Source organism: Pomacea canaliculata, linkage group LG5 (assembly GCF_003073045.1).
Source record: "Pomacea canaliculata isolate SZHN2017 linkage group LG5, ASM307304v1, whole genome shotgun sequence".
Lineage (NCBI taxonomy): Eukaryota > Metazoa > Mollusca > Gastropoda > Architaenioglossa > Ampullariidae > Pomacea > Pomacea canaliculata.
Genome location: NC_037594.1, coordinates 2,605,606 through 2,623,321, shown reverse-complemented (window position 1 = coordinate 2,623,321; position 17,716 = coordinate 2,605,606). Strand labels below are relative to the sequence as shown.

General features: G+C 48.2%; 1 protein-coding gene across 7 annotated transcripts in view; it reads left to right on the top strand.

The window, feature by feature from the left end:
• Window positions 1–17,716, top strand: part of LOC112565022 (nucleolysin TIAR-like) — a 105,138-nt gene that overhangs the window by 16,753 nt on the left and 70,669 nt on the right. For 6 of the 7 annotated variants that reach the window (XR_003099322.1, XM_025240241.1, XM_025240242.1 and 3 more), the window contains one exon: window positions 2,346–2,441. Coding sequence is in view for 6 of the 7 variants with exons in the window: in XM_025240241.1 (XP_025096026.1) it covers window positions 2,346–2,441 (96 nt within the window). In the remaining variant the exon portion in view is untranslated. Of the gene's footprint in view, window positions 1–2,345; window positions 2,442–15,636; window positions 16,603–17,716 lie in introns of those variants that run through there. The other variant, XM_025240245.1, reaches the window with a different exon arrangement.

The following is a 17,716-nucleotide window of genomic DNA, read 5'->3' as shown; positions in this document are numbered from 1 at the left end:
CTCGACTGAGCCATTTTGTGTTACTTTTATGGCTTCAGCTGCTTCGTTGACTAACAGTCCTTTCTTCAGTCCAGTTTCTTGTTAGTGCACTTTGACTAGAAACTTGTGCGGTGGAGCTAAACGTCTTCACGATTTAAAGCAGCAGAACGGCCCACACCTTGCAAGACCGGCATAGGTCTATCTCAGCATTCTTCATCTGTACTTTTTTGTTAATAACTTCTCCGATGACAAGCTATTGCAGATCTAACCTCTAATCTTCAACAGTGACATTTGTCGCTTGGCCCTCAAGCAAACCTGTTCTTGCGCCAGGATTTCTTTTTTCCCATAATTTATGCATTCATGTCGTAGACTTGTTAGATAATGGAGTACTGTAGTATTCCTTCGGCTACTAATCAACACTCTTAGAATGAATCCCGTTTCCACATGTTATCCCTTTTTTTTTTCCTGTCATCTTTGTTGGTTTCTTCAATTTCTCTTTGTCGTGATTATTATTGTTGTTGTTGCTGCTTTTATTAATATTTATCAAGTGCTTCGAGTTTACTCACAGGGCTAGGATGTGGCACTATAAAAATAACCTTCATTATTATTCCTTAACTGTAACAAACCTTTTGCAATCACAATTGCTATGTATCATTGTTTTGTATTGCAATCCAAAAACAGTTTCTATTTTAGTATTATATTTTATTGTCATTAAATTTAGGCACCACTTTGGAAAGCTTTTCAGCGTTTTGTAATTTTTTAAAAACATAAAGTCACGTAAATATATTTTATATGGTGATTTTTAGCTAGGCCTAATTATTCAGCAGAAGTGGAAATAAATTGCATCTGGGGCTCGTTCAGCCTGTAAATTCTAGCCTTCTGCAAAGGAAATGTTTTATGCAAGGTATTGTTATCGTGGGCTGCAGAGGAACTTAACACCGCTTCCACCCCGTTACTCCAATGTGAGAGATTTATTAACACTAGCGATGCAAAATCACTCACCTGTGTACTTGCATCTGCCACCTATTAGTTTCAGGCGACAAGAGGTGCGCGCGCGTTCGTTTGCACACGCTTTTCTTGCTTGTATGCCGGCCAGCCGTTGCACTTTGCTTGTAGCTTTGTGATTTCCATCTGTTGCTACGAACAGCATAGGATTTGACAGTCAGGTGCCGTTTTGAGCAAGCATTGTCTCCTCCCCCTCACAAAGACAGTCACATACGGACAACAGACGTTCTCCCTTTATTGTGATAACAGTGAAACTTTCTTCCACATCATATTCGCCACTTGGACTCAAGGCTACATTCACTCAAAAAAACATATCTGTTCACAAAGTACTAACCCTGAATTATTATTAACCCTGTCATGCTATTCATTATGTAACGACTCATCATACCCTGTTTTTAGTATTTACATTCCTTCATCCATTGCCGTACGTTCCACCACAGACGTCTATAGGTGGATTGTTCTGTGTCTCTGCCGAGACCAACACTTCGTCACTTGCGAAGTTCTCCGCTGTTAGTCTCGGCAAGCCTAAACAATGAAGTTGACTAAACCGGAAGCTTTGTATACACCAACTTCGTTCTAGTATTTAAAGCTGAAATATGACTAAAGCGGAAACTATGTTATACACCAGCCTCGTTTTAGCAGTGAACTGGAAAAAATCGCCTGCAAATAGTTCATTAATACAAGTTTGTAGTTCTACTCTTGTACCTCATCTTTATATTGTTTAGTGTGCCCATACGTGCATTCACTGTCCACTGGGCGTTATCTTTCATTTATCATTGGTTTGCGCAGAGAGTTAGATCTACCTCGATCGTGATACTGCATGTTATAAGTTCCCATTATTATTAAACTGATACGACTTTCAAGATCCTAATGGTTTTATTTGAGAGCGGGGGAATAAGTACACAATATTACTGTGGGCTAAAGATTTTCATTTCCAATTGCAAGTAACTGCTTTAAAAATCATCCGTCCGGTAGAAAAGAATGGTTCGAATAGGGGAAGGAATGCTGAGGTATCTGTAAAACCAAATGAAAGCAGTTACAGAAACATACTTTCCAGCCATAAAGTGGAAGTTTGTACTGTCGTGATGTTATGCATGTAAAACTGTATCACTTATAATTGACAAGTAATGATTAAAGCTCAACATTCGCATGTCGTCAGAAGGAGTCTTATAAATGAAATATTTTGTCTCAATTCTGTTTCTAACGCCAGATCGTTTGGGCTTTAAAGCCCTCTTTGGAAACGGGTTTAAGTAATTTAGAGCACTTTTATGTTGCTCGCGCACGTTTGTACTGTTAGACTTGAAGAATAGGAGGGGTCATTTGTACAGTACGGTAATGCAAGTTCTTTCTCCCTGTTACAGGCTGGCAACGACCCCTACGCCTTCGTGGAGTTCTACGACCATCACTCCGCAGCAGCAGCTCTCGCTGCCATGAACAAGAGAATGTGCATGGGCAAGGTCAGTACTGGAGCAATACTGCGTGTGTCTTTGTCAGTCTCTAACCTTTTTCTGTGCACGGTGTGTGTGTGAGAGAGAGAATTAAGGAAAACAAAATGGGCGCTATGACACGAACAAATTTCGTCGCGTCCGGTGGCATTAGAGCTTATAAACCCGTTTGTTCCTTCTCACCTTATTGCCAGTAGTTGTTTGAAATGTTTGCAGAGGACGCCAGCCAATTTCGGTTGACCTTACGGCTCGTGTGCATGGCAATATTGGGAGCAGCTTTGAGTTATTGTAATGTTAACATCTGAAGGCGGCAATGAGGCGTCCTTCTATTGCGAATGGGATGGCTTGCACATGTTTGAAATAAATATGCCTCCCAGTGTGACGAATGCCTTGTCAGTGTGATGCCGGCTTCTTTCAAAACCGATGTCATCAGCGATGAGTACTTGTCATTCGCGCCGTTTGCATTCATACCTCACATTCCTTTCAGCCATCGGTGAGGACATGTTGAAAACAGCACGGCAAAAGGGAGAAATGGCTGCGGGCGCCCCCAATGCATGCGTTGTAGCGTGGAGCAGCAGAACGGGTTTGGTCTGAGGCCGGTTGCACAACACCTCTTTAATTTAAAACGCCTTTAGGCCTGAAATCTGTTTCGATTATCATTTACATAGAAACACTGCACAGCACAGTTTTAGAACACAGTTTTAAAGTAAAATTGTTTCAAATAAAGCCAGACTTTAGTTTTTGTATGAGCTCTTGCAACCCATCTAAAGGGCACAGCGATTTTTTTCAAATAAACGTCTCTAAATTTGTATCTAACAGTTTAATATTCTTATTAAACGTATGCAGCTAGCCCCTTGGTGTTGGCCAGTAACAAGCCTGTTTGTGCTGCGGAATATTGACGTCGCACAGAGGAAATGCTAGCAGCGAAATGGATTAATGTCGGGAGGAAACTCGTGGGCTTTGCTTTATCTGATGTCCAGAATCATTGTTTGAATGACGTCGATTTCAGTTCGTCGATGAAAAGAAATTCGACACGTATTGGTTGTTTAGGTATATGCATGTATGCATGAACCCTTTGCCTTGACCTCCACATTCTGCCAAACGGTCACAAGCGCCTCTTGCATAAACGTTTTATCAAGTAGCACACAGCGAACACCCCATTTGTTCTAGCCTTCAGGCGTGGCGATGGTTTTATTACCATTCCTTGACGGGCAATAGCGTGTGCAAACTTGGCGAAGATGATAACATTTGCTCGTGTGGCATTATGAATTTGCGCGGAAGGTCCGACAATTTCCAGTGAGAAGCATAAACTGGGCGAGAAAGAACATTGTCGTCAATTTAGCCTCGAAAATCCCCAACACGCAGCGTGGAACTTCAAAAGCCATGGTGGGGACGCAGGCAAGCATGTATGGCCCGCTGCAAGGCCCCCCATCCCATTCCCGTGGGCAGGCAAAGCGGGGGCCCACCCACAACTGCGTGTATGGCCGAGGCAGGAGTTGTGTTCGAGAGACCGGCTGAGACTGAGACCCTAGTTTGCTGCTTAGCACCAAAAATCGAGGCCTTGTGATGGGGCAGGCAGTTTGGGGACGAAAGGAGGGGGGGGGGACAAACCAAAACTGAGTAATAAAAGTTTATCAGAGCTGCGGGGGAGCAACAACTATGTTTTTCTCCTCCCAACCCCTTAGTGGATGCAGATGTACTGGCAGCTCTGGGGTTTTCGCTGATTTTAGGGGGAATGACTATTAATGGCACGTGAAATGCAGTTATCGTTTGAACAATTGCGTTTAATCATACAGTTTTGGCCTCCTTTTTGTTTGGATTTGTCCGTCGTGTAGTGTAAATGACCTTAATACAATTTTGCATGTGTATAAATTTTCATTTGCAAAAACCTGTAAGCTTGTGGCATCAACGGTCACTTTACATCAACTTAAAAGCGGAACTTCTTCGGACAGAATGAAGAGAATGGTTTCGCACGTGCAAGGAAAGGTAGGCGTACACGCGGTGCTAACAACTAGCGGTCAGCCGTCTCTAATTACTACTCCCGCGGGTATTCCAACCTTGCCTCGCCCTGGCGAAACCATTCTAAAAACCGCCCACAAGAAGTTCCGCCTTTAAACACATCGGGACCGTGTGCGCAAATGATTCGTGAAGTGGGTGAAAGGTCTCTGTAATTGGTCTGAGAGTAAAAGCGTATTCTCATTTTATTGCTGTTGGGTGTTGAGGACGAGAGGGTCGTACATTCGTTCCTTACGATTTCCTTACACACAGGTGTACAGAGATTTGCAGTAGGTGTACAGAGTCATAAGCGAACGCGCGATAACTCCTCTCTCCGGAGTTGTGTGCCCCGCAGTGTGATGTGGAGTTGCCAGCTGCTTGGCTTTGGGGGAGCGTGTGATTGGAGGATAAAGGCTGGCTCCCACGTGGTACAGGGATGTAGTTTGTAGACGCGGAAGCAGTCGCGCGCTAAAGCCACTTGTCGACCAAAGCTCGGGCATTGCCCGGCTGCCAGCAGGCCCGCTAGGTTGCCGCTGCTACACTGACTTGTCACGAGATCAGGAAATGGGGCGCGGAGATGGGGGGCTTCTTTAGCGGTAGGGAAACTACCTAGCGGGTGGGGAGGAAGTAGATCATGGTCTAGTTTTGAAAACTAATTGTTTTTCCCACTAGAGCACAAGTGCACAACTAGAGAATGGTTGGTCAACGACGCATCCAAATATTTGTCTAAATTGAAGTATTTTTTTCCAAAATGTCATTATTTTTATCGTAAATTGAAAATGTATGAGTGGATAGAACGGGGAGATGGGGACAGTAACTGAAGCGCCATTGTACATAAACATGGTTTGAACTCTCGGTGAGTTCTCTGTGTGTGTTTAGTGACGGCTTGCCTCACCAGTCGGTTTCTTTGCTTATGTCCTGCTTTAACTCCAAGATGATTTTGGATTTGAAGGTGCAGCAGAACAGCCGCTCGCACATCGATTGTCACCGCCCCATGCCTTCTGATGTGGCACACGGTCTGAGTGGTTTATTTCCATGACGACCGCTGGTGGTAGTTTGATTGTGGGGCCAGCTGTGGCCCCTCGGGACAGTCTCGGCCGGTCGTAATGGCGCCATTAGTATGGGCAGAGCCGACTCCAAAGCGACGCAGAAGTAGCATTTGCCCCTTCTTAACCCTTCTGCTCCAGCTTTCGAATTCTTCAACGTATAGTTTTGTCCTCAGCTACGTGCTTCAATATCAGACGACGACTTTTTTTTTTTTTTAAAGAAAATATTTGACAAAGCTCTATAAACAAAACTGCTCTCCTCTACAAAAGAAACTCTATTCAGCGCCGAGACAGGTGTCTTCAGCACCGTAGACCTTTTCTGTCGATGGGTTCAGGGTCGTAGCAAAGTTTGCGACCACAAAGAACAGAGAGAAAGTACTAACCTCTCAGAAGTGATGATATTCACTTTGTTTTCGTTGCTTTTCTTTTAAGAGAGAATCCGTTTTACAGTTCTCACCAGACCTGTTGGAGTAAATATACTCAAATTACATCAGATTGGCTGTCTTAGGTGGGAAAGGGGTTACCTGATGAGATTAGACCGTCGCTGAGTGTTGTCGAGTGTTCACGTTATGTCTTTAAGCTTTTACGCTCCTGTCTTTCAGTTAGTACCACAAGCCAATATGTTGGTCAATATGTTGGTGCTGCCTGCAAACTATCTTCATCTATAGCTCGTGAGAGCGAAAATCGACAGTAGAATGTAAGTCAAGTAACAGATTGTGGCTAAGGGATATTATTTTTTAAAGTACAGAATTTAAAATGGATGTTTCATAATGTCAACTTCCTAATGGGAATGGACTTTTTTTGTCTGGGAGCTGAGGCACAACCAGGGTGATTCGGTAGCTTCTTAATGAGCATCTTTGAGTTCGATATAGATGTAGAAGGAAAGCCTCTGTCTTCGTTAAAGATATTTATCTATATCAGGTGTTGCCAAAAGGCAGGAAGTCAACGCTGCCCTTAAAGTGCGGCGCTTTTAGCGGTTGGACACTCGTCTCGCTGCCGCTTTGATCAGGTGATAATCTCGTGTAACTGCCGCATCGCGGCGAGCTCAATGGCTGCCGAATGTGGGCTGCAGTGTGGGCGCCAAGGGGTTCTGATAATCCTCATGCCACTTGCCTCAGTTTTATACGTGACACTGTGCTGTTCCTCCTGAAGTGGGGGCGTTTTAGATAGCAAGCAAGCTGAAGTGGTGCTTTCAAGGCTTGGTGGGCATTGGGGGGAGGAAGAGATTCGGTGAATCTGTTCGTCTAGTTTTCATAGAGCAGAGGACAAAGACATGTGATTGGTCTGTCCTCAACACAGTCATTCCTTGGACGTTTTTTGTCTTCTCTTTATTGATTGCTTATTCCATTACGCATTTATCTACCAGATTATATAGATATATATAGAGTATACATGGGCTTACTTCAAGTGTGGGAAAAGTACGGCTCGCGAACGTCTTTGGACCGACCCGTGGGGTTTTGGTATTTTTCCGGCTGGCCGCATAGCTTACAATTTTGAGACCAGCACGCAAAAAGAAAACTTTGCCCACCCCAGGCCTGGTCAATCACTTTACTTTTTTTTTATTACTTCCTCTAAATTGTATTGATAGTGTAACCTTTTCTTGTTGCTGTGTGGCCTTCCTTGCTGACGCAACACCAATCAACCGGAAATAGGCGAGCAAAGGGCTCAGTGGGTCGCAGCAGGCAATGTTTACGAGAAGGAGGAAGACTGGATCTCGTACAGGTGAACGGCTGGTAAGGGGTGAGGTGTCGGGCACATTGAGCCTCCTTCGATCTTCGATACGTACCAGCTGGTCAGGAAAGTCGTCATTGATAGGTGGCGTTTGTTCCGGGTACTAGCTTGATACTCTTGCCTAGTGACCTTGCTCATTCCGAAGAGCCTAAAGGGCTGGCCAGCTAGTGCAGTTCGGTTCAGTGATCGAAGATTGCGTGTAGAGGCACCGCCTCGCCAGAGATGCGGCCAGCTTGATGTACGAGGTACCATTGACCTGTCTGCCTACCGGCTGCGCGACCGAGACTGCCAGAGGGGACAGAACCTTGGTGTTGTGCATGAGCCGGTGATACCATAAACGTTAGTTCTTAATACTGCTGTCTGTCTTCCTTGGCCTCATTTTCATTTTACTTCTGTGTGAGTATTAAAAGTGTGCTCTATTTATTTTTAAGCTTGCACTTTATTATCACGCAATTTCTTTCTTTGTAATTTTGTTGCTCAGTTCAAGTTTCAAATCCTAGCTGAAAGCCTTTTGATCTGTATCGAGCAAACCCTTCCTCAGGAAAAAAAATGATGGTCGTCTATGTTCTTTTGTTGAGACAAAAGACAATAAAGACAACAGTCCCGGCGTTCTAGAGACCTAGACTGTTGACACGGGCCGCCAGCTGCCAGCGCGTCATCGTGGCCTACAAACAAAACATACATCTGGACCGTGAAGGCCGCTGGGCCGAGTGCTGGCGGCAAGTTTGTCGGGCGACTGAACTAAGTACCGTGTACACGCTGAATAATGCAGGAGCAGGAAATGAAGTTGTATTTGCTCGTGCTGTGGACGTTAGGCACCGTCCGTTTTTATGACCAGGAGCCGCGTCACACCAGAGCGAGGTGCCATGAATAGTGCATTAAAGCGATAAAGCTTAGCCAGAAGCAGCCAGTGCCAAGCGTCTGCCTGCAAGGGAAGAGGAGTGGGGGTGGCAGCCAAGGCATTGTTCCTATAAGACCACCTCACGACAATTAAGGGTACGAATTGGGGGGCTGACTCTTAGGAATGTTCTGCATTTCGTTTTTTAACGGTTCGAGAAGGAGGAGACGCGTTGATCTGAGCTCGTAATGGAGGCATTTTACATCGCCGGACGCATCGACACTTGCACAGAGCGCTAGGTTTACTGCGTAAATGTGAAATGGAATTTCGTTAAAGTGAAGGGGGAGAAACAAGATGTGCGGTAATGGTTGTAATGATTGCTGTATACTTGAGCACAACGGTTTTAAACCCCAGGCCATATTGAGTAGTTCTCCGTGCGCTTAAATCGGCTACTTGCAAGTCTATCAATAATCGTCTTCTAAAACATTACGCATGCACATTTTTGATTTAAAAAAATTTGTAATCATCTGTTTTTCTGTGACAAATATTTTATAAAATGCTTTGAGCACACTTCTTGGATCTCGTTGGTGATTACTTCAGTTCACGGTTTTACGATGTTTACGCGGACACAATACTTCAAGCAGTAAGAATAAGATCGTAAATATCCTATGAAGTTTTGGGTTTATATGTATACACAAAGCCACGTGTTTACAGAGTTTAAGATTAGGAGAGGGGCTATGCGTGTAAGGGAGTTGAGGAACGTAAGCAAGCTTATATAGATGTCCAGTTGACCATAGTCAAAGATGCGCAGTCGCGTCGTCTTGGAGTGTTAGATACTGTTACACAGAGAAGGCGACGTGCGTTGCTGTACTTTAATTGGGGCTGGTTGGGGGGTAAACGTCTTCGTGGCTGTGGATGAAGATGTTTGAAGATTGATAGCAACCCTTCCTTTGCAGAACGACAATCGACGGCGTGATTCTCCCCCTGCCACCCCTTTCAAGATAAGAAATGTCAAGGTCGCGACTTGCCGCTCGTGACCCCGAGCAGGAAGCACGTACTGCTCCCCTCCATCACGTCGTCAGCGCCGTCTCTTCGGTCATGTTCCGATTTTTGTACGATCGCTTTGTTTTCCGTTTCTTTTGACGACGGCCTGCCATGGTAAGAATGAGGTTCCACTTTGCTTTTCAGCAGGCTATTGTTCCTGTCTGCATGCTCGAGTTGTGCGTAGTGCGCAGCGTCATTGTAAGAGAATCGATCCTGGGCGCACGCCTGCCGCAGTCCTCCAGGCGTAGTCAAGCGTGACGCGTTGACATGAATGTGGAATTTCAACGTCGAAATCCCTGACGCTAGGTGCCACTATAGACAATCGGGTGGGTGGGTTTAAAGCCTCCCTTATTGCGGCAGGCTGCTGTCATTTTTCGCCGTCAACGACGTTGTATCGGCCCATGCCCAGAAACTCTTGGCAGCAGATCGCTAAAGTGTGTGTGTGTCTGGAAACGTCGGTAAACAGATCGACTGTCACATACCTCCCAACATCCCACAGGACCACGATTCTTTTCGTTGGGGGCCAACTCACAGCTATAGTTTTCAGATCTTACCAACAAAGATCTCCCCCCCTCCCCATTGATAGCCCTTCTCGAATGCGCCAACATTATCTTGTCCAGTCTCTCCCACCCAACTGTGATGATGCCTTCTTCACACGAATCACCAGTTTGTATACACTCTTCTGACTTGGTAATCGCGATAAGTCATAGAAATTTAGGCCTGAAGACTACCGCTAGAGCCACCAAAGACACAAGTACTGCCTTCGAGTGACTTAGCCTGTCTGCTGCACGCCAGCAGGGCCGTTTGGTCTCAAATGAAAGATATCTTCTTTCTCCATCCCCTAATTGTGCTTGAAATGAAGAGGTATGGGGAAGATCAATCACCTAAAGAGTACAAATGATCGGTGATCAAAAGCTGCGTCTGTAAAGATGGCTGATTTCTTGTGGAAATCGCAAAGAAAGTTTTGCCCTTCATCCTTCTTTGTGTTTTTCTGTTTCGGGCTATGCCAGAGTGCAGGGTTGAGAAGGGCTTTCTTTAAAAAGTGTTTTTTAAAAAAGAGAACTGGATGACCCCGTCGAGTAAGGCGATTTAAGGAAAAATCTTAAGCCCCAAAACTGGGTCAAGGAAAGGAGGAAAAAGGGGAAACAACATTGTGGGTGCTTGTGAATGGTAACATGTTGCTATGGTTTCCCGATAATGTTAGCAGCAGTATCCGTTGATCTTTAGGATTTTCGCTCATTCATTCTTCGCGCCTGCTGTGAGAAAGGCAAGGCGGTTTTGACAAAAGCTGCAAAGCGCTGTGCGCGTGATTGGCAGGGATATTACGCATTGTTTTTCTCACGCCAACCCCTCCTCTCCTCCCATCTCCGCTCCGTTCCCTTTCCGCCATACAGGGCTGCGGGAAGCCGCCGGTGCAAGCGGCAGAGAAGAAAGTTAATTTTCTTCTCAATGATGGGGCAAGTCGACAGGTCGAACCCCGCTTCATCATTACTCTTGTCCTGGCCATTGGGTTTGTCGGTCCATCCTTGTCACAACGGCGCCTGCAGCTCTGTCATTAGGCCTGCTCGCCGCGCATCGGTCAGGGTTCAGACCTATCCTTACCTTGTCGGCCGCGTGGCAAGGGCTGATCGTGGACCGCTCGCCCCTGGCCGAGGAGACGTTAGTTAAGGAAGTGGGTTTTTCTTTTGTGTGTGGTAGGGAATGGTTGGAGAACGAGGCCGGCAACATTTGCATGTTCGTGATGTGTAGATGCATTTCACGCGCGCAACCTATAGGCCGCCACGACTATGAGATTAGGGGTTGTCTCGGATGCGGCTGCCGACGGCCCTCCCATTGGCGCTGACCTGAGCCTTGAGAAGAGCGTCTTCTGCAGGCGACAGGGGACCTCGCATGGTCTTTGCCAGCTCCAGTATCTTGCTAGGGCCCGTGCAGGCGACCCGTTTGTGCCTCTTCTCCCTCCCCCCTCCCTGCATTTCCCATCCGTTTAGCTTCCCTGATGTATGGGTATTTCGGCGTCACAGAAATTCGAGTTCAGAAGTGATAGATGGCGTGTGCAGAACCCAAGAACTAGTTAAGACTACTTGTGGATTGTCTTTCCCGTTAGTAAAAGGGGTGCCTCGTCTTGTGGGAGGCGTCGTCTTGCGCCATGTTGAATTCCTGCAGTTGCCGCCGCCTTTATTTCGTTTGAGCATCTCGACTGGCGAGTAGCACCACGCCTTCTTCTTACCACCCTCCTGTCTGTCGTACCGGAGTCGTCTTGTTCCGGTACCTGGCTGGTGGCGCTCCTAGCTAGCCGCTCAGCCCCTGCCGACACCGATTGTTTCTAGACGCCGCTGCTTTTGGGCAAACGGACAGGACACGGCGAGGGAGTTGCGTGGCCGTGACAGGTCGCGGCTGGTGCTGCTGACAGCCGTCGAGGCTGCTGCTGCTGCTGTGGCCTTGGCGCAGGGCCCGGGCTCCATTGTTGGCCAATCGCAATAGCAGACCGGGGCCAGCAGCGCCAGGGACTGTCCCCGGAGTAATACGCTATTCTTCGCTCGTTAAATAATTTAGCCTCGTTGTCATTGTGATGCCCGGCCGGCCCGAAACTCGAAATTCCCGGCTAGTGCTCCCTCCCCGCCTCTCTTGCTGCTAAGCCAGCATGGGGCCGTTCCAAAAGGCCGACAGACACTTTTGGGTTCGGGGAGAAAACGAGTCCATATGTTAATGAGTTTTTGCTGGCAGCGGCTATGGCTTGTTAGTAATGGCGGTCATTTCGCAAGCGGACGGCCATGCTGGCAAAAGTGCGAGAACTCGCCTTAGCCTGTCGACTAGAGAAGGTCAAAGTTCGGGCCAAATTAATAATATTTTATGTTCTTGTGAAGGGCGAGTGGCTGTACTGTTGAGGCGTGCTTGTGCAGGCGTATGGCAGGCATTTCTGGCATTTAAAATCAATAGGCAGTCATTGGGTACGTGTTGAAGAAGACCGCGAAGACAGCTTGCCTGTTGTAATGCTCCAGAACACACATGCAGAACGTGCGCGCAGGCACGCACACGTGCCCAGGGGAAAGGAGGGAGGGGTAGAAATGAGAGAAGTTAAAAGAAGAAAGAAAAAATGGACAGGGAGTGAGGCTGTTTCGTGCACCGTATGCATGCTTATGTTTTGCTCGTCCTGGGCAGGAGCCGGCTAGTTATTAAAGTGAAGATGAACGACGTGGCAAAACCCTAGGCTGTGGTTTGCAGCCCCCTCCCTTCCAGTCCCCATTCTCTTTCCTTACCGCCAGAACAGACTGCGAAGCATCCCTGGCCGATTTTAAGTTAAATTGTTCTCAGGATCGATGGCATGGGTCAGAAATAGACGTTCACTTGGTCCTTGTTTGCAACAACCATTTTCTTGTCTTAGATGCTTCAGTTGAATTATGTGTGAGGATCATCCAGACCATGAAAGCGTTCTTCCATTACAAGAGCGTGGTGTCACAGCGATGGTCAGGTGGGACAGACGGCAGGCTGTACGCGGCACGCCAGTGTTCTTTACTGCACGTAGGTATGCGGACCTCCTAGCCACGTCCAGCCTCAGGAGACAGGAGGTCGGCATCATGAGTTGTTGTGCATCGCGGCACGCGATCCGTGCGACAGACCGTACCGCACTGGGGCGAGCGGCTCACGCATCCAAGGGACATAAGCCAGTCACAATAACCACCAACAAAAACATTGCTGCGGCCCGCACAAATATTTAAAACATCCCAGAGTAAATGAAAAGGAATACATTTCCTCAAACTTTTTCAGCACCCTGGATGGTTGAGCAGGTTTTTCCAATAGCCAGACTATAACATCCAGCAGGCTATTTGTCGGTTTTGTGCTCGAGCAGTTGTTGTGCGATTCTTTCCCCGTACTACAGAAAAGATCTTACAACTTTTTTGGATTTACGGTTTCCTTTTTTTTCCTGAAAGATTTGGCGGACTTGTCACCTTTCTTAGACTGGTCGCGGACGAACTCTTTCCTCATGCAGGACACGTGATTGATATGCGCTGTGTCCCGAACCCGCTGTAGCCAGTACTTTTTTATGTTAAGCTGCTCGACGCTATCTTTGTGTTCGAGTCTAGACGCTCTCACACGCAAGTTTACGACTGGTGGCAGAGGCTTCTGTGTGTTTGAGTAGGTGGTGACAGTTACATTGACAGCATGCAGTCCTAAGTGAAAACGTAACACGCAGGGCTAAAGGTTACCGCGCATGCGCACGTGAACAGGGCCCACGGCCACGGAGTCGTTGTACGCTAGCTTGTGCCGGTCAGCTGACATAAGCATTAAACAGTTGGGTGCTTTCTTTCTGGCACTCACTGACTGCGCAGCGTGGTCTTGTCCACCTGACTCCTATATATATATTGTAAAGGTGGGTTAAGCGTCGTAACAGGTACAAACTTGGGGATTTAGGGTTATTGGTGAGGGGAAGGGGCTAGTATATAAACTGCTTGAATGCGTAATTACTGTAGATATGGTCTAGAGCAGGGGTGGGCAATTAATTTTCCCAAGGGGCCGTATGAGAAATTGGGATTGTTTTAGAGGGCCGGACTAATATAGTTAACTCAGTTTTACCCATTACCGAATATATAGTATATATACTATCCCTTCGCCAGCGGGCGGGCCGGTCAGAGACAGGAGGCGGGCCGGATCCGGCCCGCGGGCCGGCCTTTGCCCAGGTCTGGTCTAGAGTAAAACACTACTTCTGTTAACCACCATTTTCTTGTTTTCTTTCCCTTAATCATGACCTAGATTAATTTGTAGAATCGTACAAATTTTCCCACTGTCGGCTTCATTATAATGGTGATAATGGATCTTGTAGGGATGAAATAACGTATTAACGATGTAGTGCAAGAGTGCAAATCTTTGATAAAAGTGGCCTGTTTACAGGGCATTTCTTTCACGCATGGCCTACGTAGCGGGATATTTAGAGAAACTTTGAAAAGCTTTGTCAGTCCCCGCCCACCCACCTCTCCACCCTGGCGTCGTGCTCATTGTTAGCGTGTCTAGCCCGGTTGTTGCTGTCGGTACGTTACACATTGGTGTGTACCTACACGTCTCGTGGGAAAGTGACACACGCAACACCACTATCGGGGGCTCTGGGTGGGACTCACCTTACTTCACCACTTCCCCTCACCACCCTTTGTGCCTCTACTCCACCTGTTGGGCGCTAAGATGTCATACGTCATCGCTTGGGGCAATCAGTCGCTGTATGATCTAACGGGGAAGTGGAAAAGGGAGCAAAGACAGTGTGTAAGGCCTTCCTGGCCAAACAGGCCCGAGGACGGTTGGCCATCTGATAAGGGTGGCGAGCTTGGAACAAAAGGGAGACCCAACTATGGAGGACTAAATCCCACGTGTGCTTACGCTATGGTAACCTGTGATCTCCAGTCACCCACCCGTATACCCCTCCTGACCATGGAACGTTCTGTCGGACTTCAGCGCCGTTTTGATGGGTGTGAAGACAAAACACAGAAAATTCGAGACGAGACGGGAAATAATCCCCGCCTAGTCCCTTTCTTTTTATCTATACGCCTCTTGCTCCCATTTTAGATGGCGATGGATTTTTTAATATTGGCGCAGCATGGCTGTCAGACCTGTGTAATAAGATCGATTTCAAGCGGATCTTCACAAGGGCACAAAGTGAAAATAACTGCCGAGGAGGGGGTGGGGAAGTAAAATAGAACAACGCACCCTATTGTGAGGCAAGCCCCGAGACCGTGGTAACATGACTGAGCTCAGCCTGGTGGTGGGCACCGTGCGCTTGTTGGGCAATTAAATGCGTGGATGGAGGGTAGGGGGAACACTGGCTGTGTCATAAATGCGAAAGGGGAATAGATCGTAGTGGTTGAAGGGGTTGCCGCCAACTCTTAACCACTGACCTTTTTGGCTGTGCAGTTGAGTCTTTATGACGGCGTGCAAAGTGCGAGAGCTAACGCCAGTTGCAAAGGCTTCTACTGAACATTTGTATAAAAGCTAGAGATCGACGAGAGTAAAGAAAAAGCGAGTGGCATCATCAGGCAGGACTGAACACGTCTAGTTTATTTTTTCTTCTCGTGGCACATCAGTGGTTTGAACGCCTGTACAACCTTCACCCACGATACACTACACATCCCGACCTGAACCCCACTGTGTTTCATGTTTATGCAGAATACTTAGGTTTGCGTGTTGTCGCCCCTATAAAGAGCAACAAGCAAAAAAATAAGACGTAAGTCTGTTCAAGTTCATACACCGCCTCAGCCCCACGGCGTACTTCCTTGGCCTAGTTGCTTTCCCAGCATTCTCTTGCTTCGATCTCTGTTCCCACCCCCACCCTCTGGCGCAAGCTTCCCCTCCTCCTTGCCCTGATCGTCGGCATGAACACGAACACACGATCCCGCGACCAGCAGTCACGCCTGAGTGAGTCACAGGTGACAGGCTGTGAACACGGACCGGCCGCTTTCTCAGGTTGAGTCGGAGCACAGGTATCCCGTGTAGGTGATAGACTGATTGATAGGTGGAATTTACATAGACACACCTATCGCCTGTCGTCAGCAAGTGGAAGTGAGGTCGCAGGAGGGAAGGGAGTGTGTGGAGGGACACCCCATGGAGGGGAGCGAGCGGTGAGAACGAGGCGATCAAGCAAGTACCGGGTCTGTGTGCATGGCGGGCTAGCGGTGAGTGAGACACAACAGAAGGGGGGGCCAGCAGAACGTTGCAAGCCAGCTTTCTAGTATCCTGCCTGCCAGCTGAGAGAGAGCACACGACACATTCCCCAGTTTCGACAAGCGGCGATCAGTGGCGTGGTGTGCGACCAAGTGAACACTACTGCGGGGGAAAGGCACACGAAGGGTGGCTCGGACTAAGGCGGTCATGTTGTGAAGGCGGTGCCCGCCCTTGCCAACAAACACCCGTTTGCTGTTCGTATTGAACGGCGTGTGTGCGTGTGTGACTCGCAGGGAAACGCCGGGCGCTCTCTGGTGTTGGAAGTACGACTAGAGGCAAGCCCGGAGATCGCGGCGAGGCTGACAGCGTTGGTGTGTGTGTCGGTGTGGTGCTTGTGGTGTAGGTAGTGGAGAGTGCACGGCCAGGCGCCTTTGCGGCTCACGCTCTTTTGGACCCCGGGATCTTTTGGCCTGTCTGCCAGTCCAGCGCACCCGCCCGCTGCACGCCCGCCAGAGCAAGCGCGTGCTAGAGAGAGCCCAACGGGACCAGAGAGCGAGCGGGTGGGGGGTACCAACGGTGTGAGAGAGAGAGAGAAAAATTGAAGTAAACCACGGAGTTGCGTGAAACGGCGAGAGCGAGCCAGCGGCGAGGCGGCAGGCCGGCTTCCTCCTCCTCCTCCTGCACCTCCATCCCGTGGTGTCCCACGAGCGAGAGTGTCCCGTGCTAATAACCTATTATTATCTTTGCCACAACGATTGCCGCCCGTGCCACGAGTCCTGCATTACCAGCCACCATTGCGGTCCACAGTTACCGGCGGCTGAGGATGCACCCCTACTACTACGTGCAGTACGTCCCCATCTCTCTCAAGCAGGATTTGGTAAGTAGTAGTAAGCTGGCCGCTGTGGCTTCGCTCTTCTTGTTTTCTGGCCTTACTGCTGTGTCACTGTGGCGGGGGAGTCGGGGCTTTTCAGCTTTGCCGTAAGCGTTGACGGGTGTTCGCACTTTTGCTCCCCCACCCCATGCACCCACACCCACCTTACCGTCTGTCATGCTTCGACCTCGCATTGGCCAGAACGAACGGTGGTTGGTTCGTTCGTGTGTGCGTGCGTGCGACTGGCGGTTAGAATATTATCGGCAGATTGAATGAAGTGAGCGGCTTGTGTTTTATTTATTTCCCTTTTTTTTTTTACGCGTGCGTGAAAATTAGCCAGCGCCAGATGCGAACGTGTTTGAAAATTGATTGTGTAATGTACGAGCAGTGTGCCGTGGCGTGAGCGTGGCGGCCGACTTAATATCGCTTGATAAACGCGATTGAAGCGGGCTTCGGGAGGGAAATATGTACAGTAGGAGGACAGCGGCAGGGCACGACAGCCACCATATTGTTGCCTGCTGTTGGCGGCTGTGTGACAGTGAACTCTGCCCATGACCCGACAGGGTGTGGGTGTAAAGGGTGCGGAGGGAAACCCGGATGACACATAGCTTAATATTCACTTGCCGCCGATGTTCTGTGCACACGTAAACGTGAGAGAGCAACAGGTGCTTGAACACGCATGGCGACGGCGGGAGTCGTGCGACGAAAGCCCTCTTTTCTTGTTTGCGGCCAGTTGTTGACGTGCCAACAGTTGTTAATAAGTTTGGTCTCTTTATTGTACGCTACACAGCAGGTAAACCCTTACATGACAAGCACCGGCCACATTGTTTTGCATATTGACACAAGTGCAGGCAAAGTACGGCGATGAAACTGTTGGTAGCGTGTAAGGCGACGTGATGATGACTGTTAGCTGTTGTGATATATACTACCTGTCAGTGACATATCAGCTGTATGTAGTCACACTTTCTCTGGCAGCTTGCCCCACTGTTAAGGACCCGCTGACAACAGCTCAAACACCGTTGTGTTTAGTGTGCGTGGCGGTGACATCTGCCACAACATGCGTGGTGTGTTCAAAATCAATCCCCACCCCGAACGACTGATAACGCGATTGCTTTTTTAC